The following is a 14,285-nucleotide window of genomic DNA, read 5'->3' as shown; positions in this document are numbered from 1 at the left end:
ATATCTCCGGACTATAGAGTAGCTGCAATGGACGACTTTGAACGTGATTCTGAAGTTTCTTGTAGCGGACACAGACCCAGAGCCATACCTGTTTGAGCCGGAGCATACAGATGAGGAACTTAGATGCTGAGCGGGCGAGAAGAGAGGTTGAATCCTCCGCTCACATTTTGCTCCTCCTTCTTCCTTCCTTCCGCTGTCTTCGTTGGTTTATTTATNATGAGGAACTTAGATGCTGAGCGGGCGAGAAGAGAGGTTGAATCCTCCGCTCACATTTTGCTCCTCCTTCTTCCTTCCTTCCGCTGTCTTCGTTGGTTTATTTATACACGCGAAACACGTTCTCTGGCTGGCTGGATTGTCCGCTCGGTCTGCCGTACATACATGGCGGCGCAAGATGGCGACCTCTCTAAAGCATTGTACACTTATATAAACATATTAATGGGTAGAATATTCAGATTCAGATTTGATAATAAACCAGGCCAAATATTACACACTGGCCCTTTAAAGGCTCATGTTTGGATTTATTCAAAACTCAATATCAAGATCAATAGGGAAATTGAAAGACAAACTGGTCTATTAACTATTACTATATCGTACAAATTAGTATAATTAGGCCATAATGAAGTGTTAAATAGAAGAAGAAAGTAAAAAAGTAAATTATGATGTTAAAATTGCATTCAAAAATGAAAAATGAAATTAAAATTCCAAAAATGGAAAATAGAAAAGCTTCAATGTAAAAGTTGTAGCATGTAATGTACAGGAAAAACAAAAACATATAAGACAATTTAAAAGGAAAAATGAGCTTTGTCATTTTTCAGGCATTGTTTTTTGACTGAAAAGAATAGATGGCAGTGCAAAATATGAGATTTTTCATTTCAATGCAAAAAAGTGAAACAAAAAGTGTGTAAGGGGGACAGATAACCACCTAAATCTATATTTGAAATAACTCTTCTCTTAATCTATTTTCACCTGTACTCTACAAATTTTGACATGCACATGAATCTAAGAGCTTCAGACGCCATCAGAGACCATCAGGGAATATCAGAGACCATCAAAGGCCATCAGAGACCACCAGAGACCATCAGAGACCACCAGAGACCATCAGAGATCATCAGAGGACATCAGAGATCATCAGACACCATAGGAAAACAACAGAAACCATCAGAGACTATCAGAGGTTATCAGAGACTATAAGAGACCATGAGAGACTACAGGAGACGATCAGATGCCATCAGATCCTATCACAGGCCACAAGAGACCATGAGAAACCAGCTGAGACCATCAGAAGCCATTAGAAGCCACCAGATACGATCAGAGATCACCAGAAAATGTCATAGGCCATCACAGACCACCAGAGGCCATTAGAAACCATCAGATGACATCAGAGGACATTAAAGAGCATTAGAGACCATTTGAGATGATCAGAGGCCATCAGAGACCATCACAGATCATCAAAGAGTATCAGAGATCATCAAAGACGACCAGAGACCATCAGAGACCATCAGAGGAAATCAGAGATCAGAGGAAATCAGAGACAATCAGAGGCCATCAAATGACACCAGAGACCATCAGAGGCCATCAGAAGCCACCAGTTACTGACTATTAAAGAGTATCAGAGACGACCCCACACCACCAGAGACTATCATAGGCTTTCAGACACATTAGAGAGTATCAGAGACCATCAGAGGCCATCAGAGGTCATCAGAAGCCACCAGTTATGATCAGGGACTATCAAAGACGATCACAGATCACCGGAGAATATCAGAGGCCATCAGAGACCATCAGAGGCTATCAGAGACATAAGGGGCCACTAGAGACCACCAGAGACCTTTGAGATGATCAGAGGCCATCAGAGACCATCACAGATGATCAAAGGGTATCCAAGACCATCAAAGATGATCAGAGGCCATCAGAGGAAATCAGAGACCATCAGAAGCCACCAGATACCATCTGAGACTATCAGAGACCACCATAGATCTCCAGAGAGTATCACAAGCCATCAGAGGCCATCAGATGCCGTCAGAGATGATCACTCACCACCAGAGACCATCAGAGGCTATCAGAGACCACCAGAGGCCATCAGAGACCATCAGGAGACATCAGAAGCCACCATAGACCATCAGAGGCCATCAAGGGCCACCACAGACCATCAGAGACGACCAGAAAACCTAAGAGACCATCAGAGCTCAGGAAAGAGTATCAGAGACAATCGCACACCACCAGAGACTATCATAGGCTTTCAGAGACATTAGAGAGTATCAGAGATCATTAGAGACCATCAGATGCAATCAGAGGCCATCAGAGATCATTAGAGACCATCAGATGCCATCAGAGGCCATCAGAGATGATCGCTCACCACCAGAGACCATCAGAGGCTATCAGAGACCACCAGAGGCCACCAGAGACCACCAGGAGACATCAGATGACATCAGAAGCCACCAGAGACCATCAGAGGTCAGCAGAGACCATCAGAGACAATCACATACCACCAGAGACAATCATAGGACTTCAGAGACATTGGAGAGTGTCAGAGACCATAAGACGTCATCATGGACCATCAGGGACTATCAGAGACCATCACAGATCACCACAGAGTATCAGAAGCCGTCAGAGACCATCAGAGGCAATCAAAAGACAGCAGACACCATCAGCGATGATTTCACACCAACAGAAACCATGGTGTTGATCAGCAAGATGGCGCCTGTCTGTATGGCTGGCCGTCTGCTGCTCCCACTTTGGCTGGCATTTTTGTTGTTTTTAATCCTTGGCACTGTACAGATGAAGTTTCTGCCGGTGTATGATCGCCAATCCCTCTTAGATCTGAGACATAATGTCAGAGATCTAGGTGTATTTGATCACGGTGGACAGAAAACTCTGCCCCCACTCCTGTCGGAAATCCCGACTCACCTTTACCGGGCCTCGGCTCTACCTCCTTGGCGGAAGCGTCTCCGTCGCTGCGGTAAACGCGGCGGTTGGCTGGTGAAGCTGAAGGTCTGCCTGGCACGATCTTTGTCCATTTCCCGGTCAGAACATGGATTATCCCTTCCCTTCGCTGTGCCCCGGCGTTTCCTGGACCCGATCGATGCCTGCCTGGTACCTGTCTGGTTGAGGGATTCCGGCCCCGCCGCCCCTGCTCTCCCCGGCTCTCTCAGAATCACGGTGAATCTCCGGAACCTGAAGACACTGCTCCGGGCTCCCCGATCCGCCGAAACACAGGCCCCGGCTCCTGCCAGGATTGGCCTGGTAAATGCCAGATCACTGGCAAACAAAACTTTTATCCTGAGGGATTTCTTCAGCTCCCGTGGCCTGGATTTTCTCTGTGTGACAGAGACTTGGATCGGTGCTGGTGAGTGCAGCGCTCTTGTCGAACTTTTACTGGCTGGTTGTTCTTATTTTAACTCCCAGCGGACGACTGTTTATAAAACTGACTTTAAATGTAAGCAGTGCGCTGTGTCATTTTCCTTCTCCAGCTTCGAAGCGACTTTATTTGAGGTGGGTCGCTCTGACCCGGTGATGTGCGCTGTCATCTACCGGCCCCCCAAGTACAATAAGGACTTTGTGAAAGACTTTTCGGATTTTCTGGCTGAAATCATGCCAAACTACGATCGTGTCCTTTTTCTTGGGGATTTTAATATTCATGTGTGCTGTCCTGATAAGCCGTTGGTGAAGGACTTTTTAAGCCTTATTGACTCTTTTAATTTGGTGCAGTGTGTGTCTGGTCCCACACACGAACATGGTCATACATTAGATCTCGTTCTTTCTCATGGTTTGTCTGTATTTAACTTGGAGATCTGTGAAAATGTCGTTTCTGATCATATGCCCGTATTGTTTGAAGTTGGTTTCTCTTGTACTGCAGTTGAATCTTGCACTCCTGCTCAGCGCTGTTGGACTTTTAACCCTTCCACTGCTGGTCAGTTGTCTGCTGCATTCAACCAGCTCTGTGTCCCCTCTGACTCAATGCCTGCTAACATGGAGGAGCTCAGCTCCTGATTCCACTCCTCCTGCCGAACCATTCTGGACTCTGTGGCTCCATTAAAAACAACGCAGCCTAAAGTGAAACCCGAGCCCTGGTTCAGTGACAGAACTCGTGCAGCTCGACGGGAGTGCCGCAAAGCTGAACGCAGGTGGAAGAAGGACAAGCTGCATGTTTCAATCTAAATCTTAAAGGACTGTTGGCATCGTTATCAGAACACTGTTAAAGAAACCAAAAGAGAATACTTGTCAAACCTCATTGTGTCAAATAGCCATAACCCTCATGTGTTACTCAAAACCATTGACTCTGTTTTAAATGCCCCACAGTCTGTCTGCTTGGAAGCATCCCCTGAGCTGTGCAATAACTTCCTGCACTCTTTCATTGACAAGGTTGTTAACACAAGGGCTCTCATTTCAGCTCCTGCCTCTGACCCCTCTGTCTCTGTCCCTTGCCCGGCTGTGCTTGATAAATTTGAGCTTGTGACTTTGTCATTTTCAGAGGATGTGGTTGGCCATATCAAGCCATCAGGTTCCCCTTATGTGCTGCTGAAGAAGAGAGATGCTTTCTCCCTACAGCCGTTTCTGTCATGTCTTGATGACATTAAAGCCTGGATGGCCTTAAACTTTGTCAAATTTCAATGAAAAGAAAACAGAGATGATGGTGTTTGGTCCAAATGGCTCTATATGGCACTATATGTGAAGCCAACAGTTTCTAACTTGGGTTTTAAGATGGACAGTGATTTTAAATTGGAGCGTCAAATTAGTGCAGTAGTTAAGTCCAGCTTCTTTCACCTTAGGCAGCTGGCAAAGGCGAAGCCTTTTCTTGCACAACAGCACTTTGAAATAGTAATCCATGCCTTCATCACGTCCCGGCTGGATTACTGTAATGCACTTTATTTTGGAGTCAGCCAGTCTTCCCTCGCACGTCTTCAGTTGGTTCAGAACGCTGCTGCTCGGCTCTTAACTGGAGCACGTAAGAGCGAACATATTACGCTCATTCTGGCCTCCCTCCACTGGCTGCCTGTGCACTTTAGAGTTCATTTTAAGATTCTTTTATTAGTTTTTAAATCTTTCAATGGTCTCGCCCTGCCTTACCTCTCTGCTTCATCCCTACGCTCCTGCTCTGTGTCTCAGGTCAGCTGATCAGCTGCTCCTGGATGTATCGAGGTCTAAGCGGAAGCTCAGAGGGGGCAGAGCCTTTTCTGTAGCGGCTTCCAGATTGTGGAACGATTTACCTCTCCACATTAGACTGGCCCCCTCACTGTCCGTTTTTAAAACCAGTCTTAAAACCCATTTTTGCTCCTTGGTTTTTAACCCAGCGTGAGACTCTGCTCTTGTTTTACTGTTTTATTGTTTTTATTATTCGTCTTATGTTTTTATTTTTGTACAGCACTTTGTTTTAGCTGTGCATGTTTTTAAAGTGCTCTATAAATAAAGTTGAGTTGAGAAACCATCAGAGGCTATCAGAGACATTAGAGAGTATCAGAGACCAACAGAGGTCATCAGAGACCAACAGAACCATCACAGATCATCAAAGAGTATCAGAGACCATCAGAAGCCACCAGTTACAATCAGAGACTATCAAAGACAATCACAGATCACCGGAAGATATCAGAGGACATCAGAGACCACCAGAGGTCATCAGAGGCTATTAGAGACATTAGAGAGCATGCAAGACCACCAGACACCACCGGAGGCCATTTGAAATTATCAGAGACCACCAGGGACCATGAGAGGCCATCAGAGACCGTCAGAGACTATCAGAGGCCACTGGAGACCATCACTCATCATCCTAAAGTATCAGAGACCATCAGAGACTAACAGAGAACACCACATATCATCAATGAGTATTAGAGACCGTCAGAGGCCATCAGAGACCACCAGAGGCCATCAGGGACCACCAGAGACCATCAGAGACCATCAGAGTTCATCAGAGTCCACCAGAGGCCATCAGAGGCCATCAGGGACCACCAGAGACCATCAGAGATAATCAGATACCACCAGAGGCCATCAGAGTATCAGAGACCACCAGAGAGTATCACAGATTATCAGAAAGTATCAGAGACCATCAGATACCACCAGAGATCAGCAGAGGCCATCGAAGACTATCACAGACTGACACAGATCATCAGAGACAATCAGAGCCCACCACAGATTGCAAATTTGCGGGCATTTTGTTTTCATGTTGTAAGGCTGGTGTAGGCTAATGTGTGTGAGAAGGGGGAAAGTCTGAAAGTGAGTGAATAGTTAACTGCGAGGATCATGTCATCTACTCTCGTCAGTAGGCTCGTTAGAGATAAACTGCGCCTCGCCTGCAAAGTGTACGAGAGCAGGCAGCTGCAGCAGGAGGTGGTGACAACGAGCTGCAATCAAGTTGGAGGCTGAATCCAAACGTCCACCCTCTGGACTTGCAGACTGAGCCCTCGCGGACTTCAGCTGTACGTAGTGTGATGTGTTTACTGTCATCATTTAAAGTCTGTGACGGCAGAGACTGCAGGTGACAGCCCTTGAGACTGCTTGACTCGTTGCCGTGGAAAGGTTCAACTATTGCTGCTGTCATATTTATATATGTCATATAAGTTGATGAACAGTGCCTACTCATCTGTTGCTGATTAGGGCTGCCACTAACAATTATTTTCATTGTCGACTAATCTGTCGATTATTTCTTCGATTAGTAGACTAATCATTTCATCGAAAAATGTGTTCAAATGTTGAAAAATGTCGGTCTATCTCGCCCAAACCCCAAAATTACGTCATCTAATGTCATGTTTCATACTCACGCCAAAGGGTTTTAGTTCACTGTCACGGGAGAGTGTGTAAAGCTGCCAATATCTGAAACTAAGAAGCTGCAGTAAGAGTATTTTGGGGTACTTTTATAGTACTTTTCTATGAAAAATGACTCAAACCGATTAGTCGACTACTAAAATAGACGATTATTTTAATAGTCGATTAGTCATCGATTAGTCGACTAATCGTGGCAGCCCTATTGCTGATAACGAGTTATAAATCCCATGTATAGCCTTTTTTTGTGACTAAACAAGGATGCATTAATACATCTTTATATAACAGGTGACACGTGTTCAAAAATAGAAATCTTTATAAATAAGGACAGGAATATATATCAATAAATTGGGTATTTACTTAAATGAGAAACCTTCTTTTGTTGTTTTTCGGCCAATTTTTTTCACCTAATAAACTGCTCAGTCTGAAAGGCCGCAATAATAAAATGCATTTTCAGTCCCTCTACGGCCTAGATTTATACATATTTCTGTGTCATGACGTGGTCGAATATTATTTCTGGCTGACACAATTCAAGTAAAATTTTAACAGGCCTAACTATCAATAACTATTTTACACATTCATAAGGTTTTTTCGGCAGTTGAAAAACCCACATCATCACGTCTGTATTGCAATGAATTGTGGGTTATTAAATCAGTGTCTGATTCTGCTGAAGTCTACTGCCCAAGCAGACTCTCTGGAAGTCTGCAGAAAGTCCACTTGAGGCCGCTTGTGGACTGGCTGAATTGTGGATTTGGAGCCCTCAGCACTCCCAGACTTTCCGGGAATGTGCCTGCAAAGTCGACGAGTCTGCAAGTGCGGTGAAGTCCAGACATTTGGGCTAAATCCAAATGAATCCAAACTCCTATATCAGTTTGTTCTCAGTCTCCAATTATTTTGATTAGGATAGATTCATTTATTAAAATGCTTTACAGGCGATATGTAATTTATGTTCATGGTTCAACCTCCATTTTACATGAATTCTCCTGTAAATCAGCATCATATGAGTTTGCTGCTGCAGAGCAGACCTGTCCCCTCAACTACAGAGGCTAAATAAATTGTGTCTTGACTGTAAGGTTAATATTTTCAGAGGAAAAAAATACAAGACAACAGCTTTCATTAAAGATCAGTCAGATATAGTCAGGGCTTCACATCTGTACAGATATCCTTTTAAGAATCCTCACATCCCACTGACCACAAGTCTCTGTGTTGCTAATTACTTCATGATGTTTGGACTTAAAACAGTCCAACGTTAATATACAGTAGACTACATATAGTTTATGATACAGTTAAAATGGCCAAAAATGTGAATAACTGTGTTGCAGGACGATTTAAGGTTAGCCCCTACATTTTCTGCTTGTGCTCCTAAAATTTTTCAGTTAGGGGCTACAGTGCTCCTACTAAAAAAAGTTAGTCTGGAGCCCTGCATTTCCATAAAAATAGGGCTACCTTCTTGAAGGTGTGTCCTTAACTGATGATGGCTTGTCTCGAGTGATGATGTTTCAAAGTAGAGTGCTGATCCATGGCTAAAATCCCTTCTTATTTTTGCTGCATGTGTTTTTCCACAGCAGGGCAGGTAAAAGAAGTTTACCTGTTGGAGGTGAGCTGTTTGTAGAGGTGCAGTTAGAGCCTGTTGTCTGCAGCTCTAAATCTAACATCTCACTGTGGCTGTTTGTGCTTTTACTCTTCCTCCCTGCTGTATTATTAGATTTGCCTTAATTAAAGAAAAGCTGTTAAAGTTCTGCTAATTCAGTTATAACACATTTCTTTTCTTCTCCACAGACATTAGCTAGCACTAGCTAGCAAGTTCTGTTGGCTTGTTTGAGACAGTGGAGGAAGATGATAAACGTGGTGCATTCAGGGATACTCAGTCCAAGTGCCGGAGAGCACTCTGGCACGAACTGGACGTTAGTAAATTTGTAAAACTGACACAATGTACTGTTCAGTTATCCAGAGCACCACACTCTCGGAGTGGCAGAGTACTCTCAGCACTCCATCTGGAGAGATGGAGCAGCAGACTGCCGAGCAAACCGCAAGTGTTACTTGAATAAGTAAACACTGACCAACGTGACCAGACTGGCCGACCCGTATGCTCTCACTCAGTGGATGGATGATTTGACAGGATTGCTGAAGGTGGGAAGGCTGGCTTTGTGGATGATTACTATGCCAGTCTTACAAAGGAGGACAACACTTTTAAAGATTTCCTCCAGTTTGTTTAGCTTTCTAATGTTAGCTAATGCGCTAAAAAGTTAGTGTTTGGAGACATCCAATATTCCTCTTAATACCTCCCCAACTTCTGATTAGTTGGACATGATAACCCTTAATACACATAACATTAGTCATCCCTGTAATAGTAAATACTTTTTCCTTAACCTGATATTAAGTGTGTGCACATGCAAGCATTTCAGATGACTGCCTCCGTCCAGTCCTTTTGTCTTATTGGATTCAACCCAGGCTGTCTTGTCTGTTTTTGTTGATAGGCAGTGGCGGCTGGTATGTGCTTAAATTTAAGTTTTGAGCTATGATGCCTTCTATTATGGCACCCAATAACACAATAAGACGACATTTTTAGACTCCCATGCCCTGTGGTGGCAAGTCGTGTTTTACCTCCAGCTAACAATCTGAAGTCATTGTGACATCAGTCAAGTTCTCCGTTATTTTGTTATGTAAAAACTTTTATTGCGAAGCACCAAAATACGGAAATGTTGAGTTTACAAGCAGCAACTTCACAAAACTTTTAATACGGCCGATAGCAAACATGAAGTGAAAACAGGATGCAACTAAATACCAAACCACAGAGATTCAGTAAGAAGCTCCAAAAGTTCTGAGAGCTGAACACACAGAAGCCCCTTTTACACTGCCAGATTTTCGGCGAATGTTGGGCCGTTTTGCCGGCAAGCTGCAAGCGTTTAGACACACAGAGCCGGATTGGCGAGTTGATCCGAGGTGCCCAATTTTCCGCCTTGTAGGGTAGACATATTGGCGGAACCTTTATGATTTAAAAAGAACAAGGCGCCCTTCTGCCACGGGAGGGGCTGTTGATGACTTGTGAGAGGAGCTGTTGATGACGCTGCACGTGCGAGCCACTGGCGGTGGATAAACAGGAAAGAGCTGATACCAGGAATGAGCAGCTAGTAGCAAGAGGGAAACGCAAACCTGACAGACACTGTAAAGATGAGCAACTGGGGAGACAAGGAATAGCGCGCCCTCCTTGTCCTCGCAAATGAAGAGGCCATTAACAGTGGTGAAGGACGGGCCAACTTACGAGAGAATCACCGAAGGACTGACCAGCTGCGGCTTCCCTCGGAGCAAGGCTGTTTACGTCACATGCTGAGCTACATGTTTTGTTACTCGCTCACGCCCCCCATTGCCCCGAAAAAGGCACATTCTGTAGGTAGGCGGCATTTTGCTGCACTCCCCGATTTTGTTTTTATACTGCCAATGCTGAAAAAAGACTGATTGGGCTTTCCTGCAAATTTGCACAATTCTTGTTTAAAAAGGGCTAGAGACTTTTAAAAAAGCCTTTCTCTCTGGTCTCCAGCAGACAGAGGTGAGTGGAGTGGAGTCTCGCAACACACATGCTTGTTTGAGGGGGAGAGGCGGGAGAGGCAGGATCGTCAGTGGTTGGCTGTGGTCGACGGCCCTGCTTTTGGACCTACTCCATAGAGGGTCCATCCTCAGTGCGGCTTGTTGTGGCACGGCGCATCTAAACTGACAATGGAAACACAAATCGCTGCGGCATGGCTTTACTCGGCGCGGCCAAGTGTGACAATGGCAAAAGGGTATGAGGGTACCAGAGACCATCAGAGAGCTTCGTCTTACCTGGACTGTTGATGTACATGTGGATGGGTTTGTTGTTGCTTTCTGACTGTAGGAAGAGCAGCTGGGCGATAACCAGACTGGCTACAGTGTCATCAATCTGATTGAAAATAGAAAATACTTTGAACACATGTCTAAAAAAAGGTTCACTCTTGATTACATCCAAGGAGACACTTACAGGACCCATTACACAGATGATTCTCTCTCTCAGGAGGCGAGAATAGATGTCATATGCTCTTTCTCCTCTCCCCTGGAAAAAAACAAAAAGGCAGAATTTTTTAACTCATTTAACACCAACACAACTATTCTATCTAGTGTTGTGAAGAGCCAAAAAAATGCATTAGGCCCGTTACCACCGCAGGAACTTCGGGGTAATTTTACGGGGCTGGGGCCGTTGGTGCGTGTCTCCACCACGGGAACCACCCCCGAAGGACAAAGTTCCGGAACTTTTACAGGGGCTAAACAAGTCCCTGCCTCGGAGTAGGTACTCAGAACGGCCCCGAGAAACTCCTTGCTGGGGCTTGGGGATTACTTGGTGCTGATTGGATATACTCAAGGCGGGATGTGACGTTTTGTAAGATTGGATATACTCAAGGCGGGATGTGACGTTTTGTAAATAACAACATGGTTATCGTAGATTAGCGGTGTCTGTAATAACTCCAGCCACGGTCCGTGAAAAAAATATTTTTTCCAGCAGATATCTTAGTTACAACATGATTGAGCTAGCAAAGCAGTTTTGTGTTGCTATGTGTGGTATTTATTCAGTTTTGGAAAATCACGATGTCTAGAAAGCATCAGCTGACAGGGACAGCTAACAGCAGCAGCAAAGCTAACATCAGGACGTCATCTGTTAAAAGCCTCCCGTTGTCGGATACGACATGAAACTACTCCAGTTAGCTCAATCATGTTGTAACTAAGACATCTGCTGGAAAAAATATTTTTTTCACGGACCGTGACTGGAGTTATTACAGACACCACTAACGGCTAACAGCGTCCCTACGCCCCTACGTCGCCCTGGTCAAAATGGTCGCGCAATGATTACATCACATCCAGAGCCCGGTAACTTTACAGGAACCTTCCTCCTACTCCGCTCTCTCAGTGGAGACACGGCGGTTGAGAAGGCCGAGCGAGAGGACGTTCCTGTAGTAGTTCCTGCCCCCCAAATAGTACCAGGAACTTCTTCAGTGGAAACGGGCCTATTGTGCAAGAATGCCTGAAAGTTTTGACCCCGCCACTGCATTCAATTATTCATGAAATGATTTCAACCTGCTTTAAATATTAGGATCCAAAGATGACACACATGTCAGCAAAGACTTCAAATCTTTGAAAAGTGGCTTCTGAAGACTTTGTACTGCAAACAGTGACTACATTTAGATTGCCCTCATTTCAAATGTTTGACTGTTGGCAGATCAGTGTCAGCACCTGTGAGCATTTGCCCTGCTACAGTGGTCAGTTGGTGTCTGCTCCAAGAATCGGCATGCCACGTTTGACTAATCTGGATAGGGCCCGTACAATAGGGCAACTTCAAGGTGGTGTTCCGCAAAACCAAGTTGCGGCATTATTTGGAGTGAGCCTTAGTAACATCTGCAAACTGAAGGCCAGTTTAGCTTAGTTTATATTACTTTTATTTAATCAAAAATCTTTATCAAGCTATTTTACAACCACTCAGGATTCAGGATTGATTGTGTTGTGGGATTATAGTGCCCATAAAGAATCCAGCAGTTTTTATTCTGCATACTGAAAGACTTAGGATCCAAGCATTTGTTCTTTTTCCAGTGTGAGGACACGATACCACTGTGAGTGAGTGCTCTTTCCTCCATTTTTTTCACTACTACACACTCCTTCTTCTGTTTGTTCCAAGCAAAAAAAACAAAAAAACAAAAAGTAGATCTTATCCCTTCCTGAACACCAGAGCCCAAATCCAACTCAGACCAGCATAATGCAAAAATCCCATCAGTGTTCTTCAGGGCTTTATTGAACCATGTCTATGGAGTGAGGCTGCTCTTTTTTTATCTGCACAGAGAAGTCATGTCATTGGTCATTAGTCATTAGAAATTAAAGTCACTCACCGTCTGCTCCACAACTATGGGTATAAGAGGACTCCTCCAAACAGCACTATGATGGATGGACCTGCTGCATTTCAGGGTCAAGCCTCCAATGTGTAATGCCCTCTGAGGACACAGACATGCAGAAAACACACAATGGTTTCTACAGTTCTGTCAACAATTATGGCAGATATTCCATGTAAGACACAGGAATAAATAGTAACAATAGTAAAAATGTATAAATAAATAGAAACAATACACACGAAAAAGAATACAAATAATTTAAATCACCCATTTTTGAGAACTGGGACAACTCATGTCCAACCAAAAAAAAGAAAGAAAAAAAAAAAGGTTTTTTCCATTTTTTTGGGTGAAACATTTATTTATTTTAATTGATTGTCTGTTGAATCCTGACAGAGGAAAACTGGGCTTTAATGTTATTTTGTTTTAAAATTGGTCAATTTGGTTACAAAGACATCATCTCTGATTTTTTCCAGAAGTTCATAACTACAGCTAATTAAATAATCTTGTATTTAATTCAACAAAAATCATTCAACTTTTCCTTAATGTTTTATATTATAATAGCCTACTATGATGTTTTTTGAGCCTTATGGAGTTGACAAAGTTTTCAGCTGCACAAAATGGTATTTGAGGAAAAATTAATTACTGAGAGACTGGCCTAATGCAAGGTTTAATAGTCAAGTCTTTGATCTTCTATAATATATTTTCCCAACATAACTACAGGTATTAAGATGTAACATAGAAAAAGACGGTGTACTCTTGTTTTCACTATTTTCAGGGGTTTTATAGACAACTTGAGTCCATCTTAAACTTAACTAAGCATAAAAATGCCTTGCAGCAATCTTCTGTACTTTTACTTGAACACAGCAAGTCTCTTCTTGAGGTTGGGTTGGTGAAAATCATTTTAGTGATGCGTTACATCATTGTGTTACACTTGGATAAATCAGGCCGTAATCTATTCTCTCCATCCACTCTGCATGACACAGACTAATTTCTGTGTGTAACAATTAGTAATTAGTAAAGAATTTGCTTATCTTTGCTGAGCTTATCAATGTTTAAACTCAAATAGTAGCCTTTCAGTCTGTTTCCTTTGAAAGTTACACTGTGACACACTTTGACTATGATGACGGGTGACATCGGCACCAGGCTCAGCTGTTTTCAGCGACTGTAAAAAGACACGGGTTGTTTCTCTAAGTCAAGGAAGGATCCTCAAACGGCCGAATTTGAAGGATGCTAAGGATCCGGACCCGTCCTCCCAAGGAAGGCTCACTGACTTTGAGAAACAACCACGGGCTTGTGTTTTGGGAAAGTGTTAGAAGATCATATGGTCAACCTTACACAAGCTGCTACCATCACTTAGCTAACATGCTCAACACGACAAGCTGTAATGACAACTGTAACGTTAACGGGAATTTGACCACCGGTTTCTTTGACACAAATGTCCGGTACACACCACGCTAACGGGAGGGTTCCCTGAAATTGCTGCATGTACTCACTCGTAATAGCATGTTGAAGACGTCAAGTTTTTTCTGCCCCTCTGCTCTGCTCAGTTCAGTTTGACCCACACTTACGCCGGAACCGATTTCTTCTTCATCGGGGCGCTCGGTCTCCGACCAACTTCATTAGCGCCCTCTAAAGGACGGCGACTTCTTC

The 14,285-nt window shown here is 43.7% G+C and overlaps 2 protein-coding genes across 2 annotated transcripts in view; one reads left to right on the top strand and one right to left on the bottom strand.

Moving 5' to 3' along the window:
• The window catches only part of clpp (caseinolytic mitochondrial matrix peptidase proteolytic subunit), a 27,989-nt gene extending 13,709 nt beyond the window's left edge, over window positions 1-14,280 (bottom strand). Inside the window, exons 1-5 of the mRNA XM_050069174.1 lie at window positions 14,129-14,280; window positions 12,636-12,737; window positions 10,745-10,816; window positions 10,460-10,666; window positions 2,911-3,314 (exon numbers count right to left, since the gene is read on the bottom strand). Of these exons, the coding sequence (XP_049925131.1) occupies window positions 2,911-3,314; window positions 10,460-10,666; window positions 10,745-10,816; window positions 12,636-12,737; window positions 14,129-14,140 (797 nt within the window). The 5' untranslated portion in view covers window positions 14,141-14,280. The remainder of the gene's footprint in view (window positions 1-2,910; window positions 3,315-10,459; window positions 10,667-10,744; window positions 10,817-12,635; window positions 12,738-14,128) is intronic.
• LOC126406007 (uncharacterized) lies at window positions 88-9,044 on the top strand. The gene is made up of 2 exons (XM_050070103.1): window positions 88-146; window positions 253-9,044. Exon 2 carries the CDS (start codon window positions 2,320-2,322, stop codon window positions 3,985-3,987), a length of 1,668 nt encoding a protein of 555 aa, XP_049926060.1. The 5' UTR covers window positions 88-146; window positions 253-2,319; the 3' UTR covers window positions 3,988-9,044.
• Window positions 14,281-14,285: the final 5 nt, after the last annotated feature.

This window comes from Epinephelus moara, chromosome 18 (genome assembly GCF_006386435.1).
Source record: "Epinephelus moara isolate mb chromosome 18, YSFRI_EMoa_1.0, whole genome shotgun sequence".
Lineage (NCBI taxonomy): Eukaryota > Metazoa > Chordata > Actinopteri > Perciformes > Serranidae > Epinephelus > Epinephelus moara.
The sequence above is the reverse complement of the archived record's forward strand: the minus strand, read 5'-3'. Positions and strand labels throughout refer to the sequence as shown.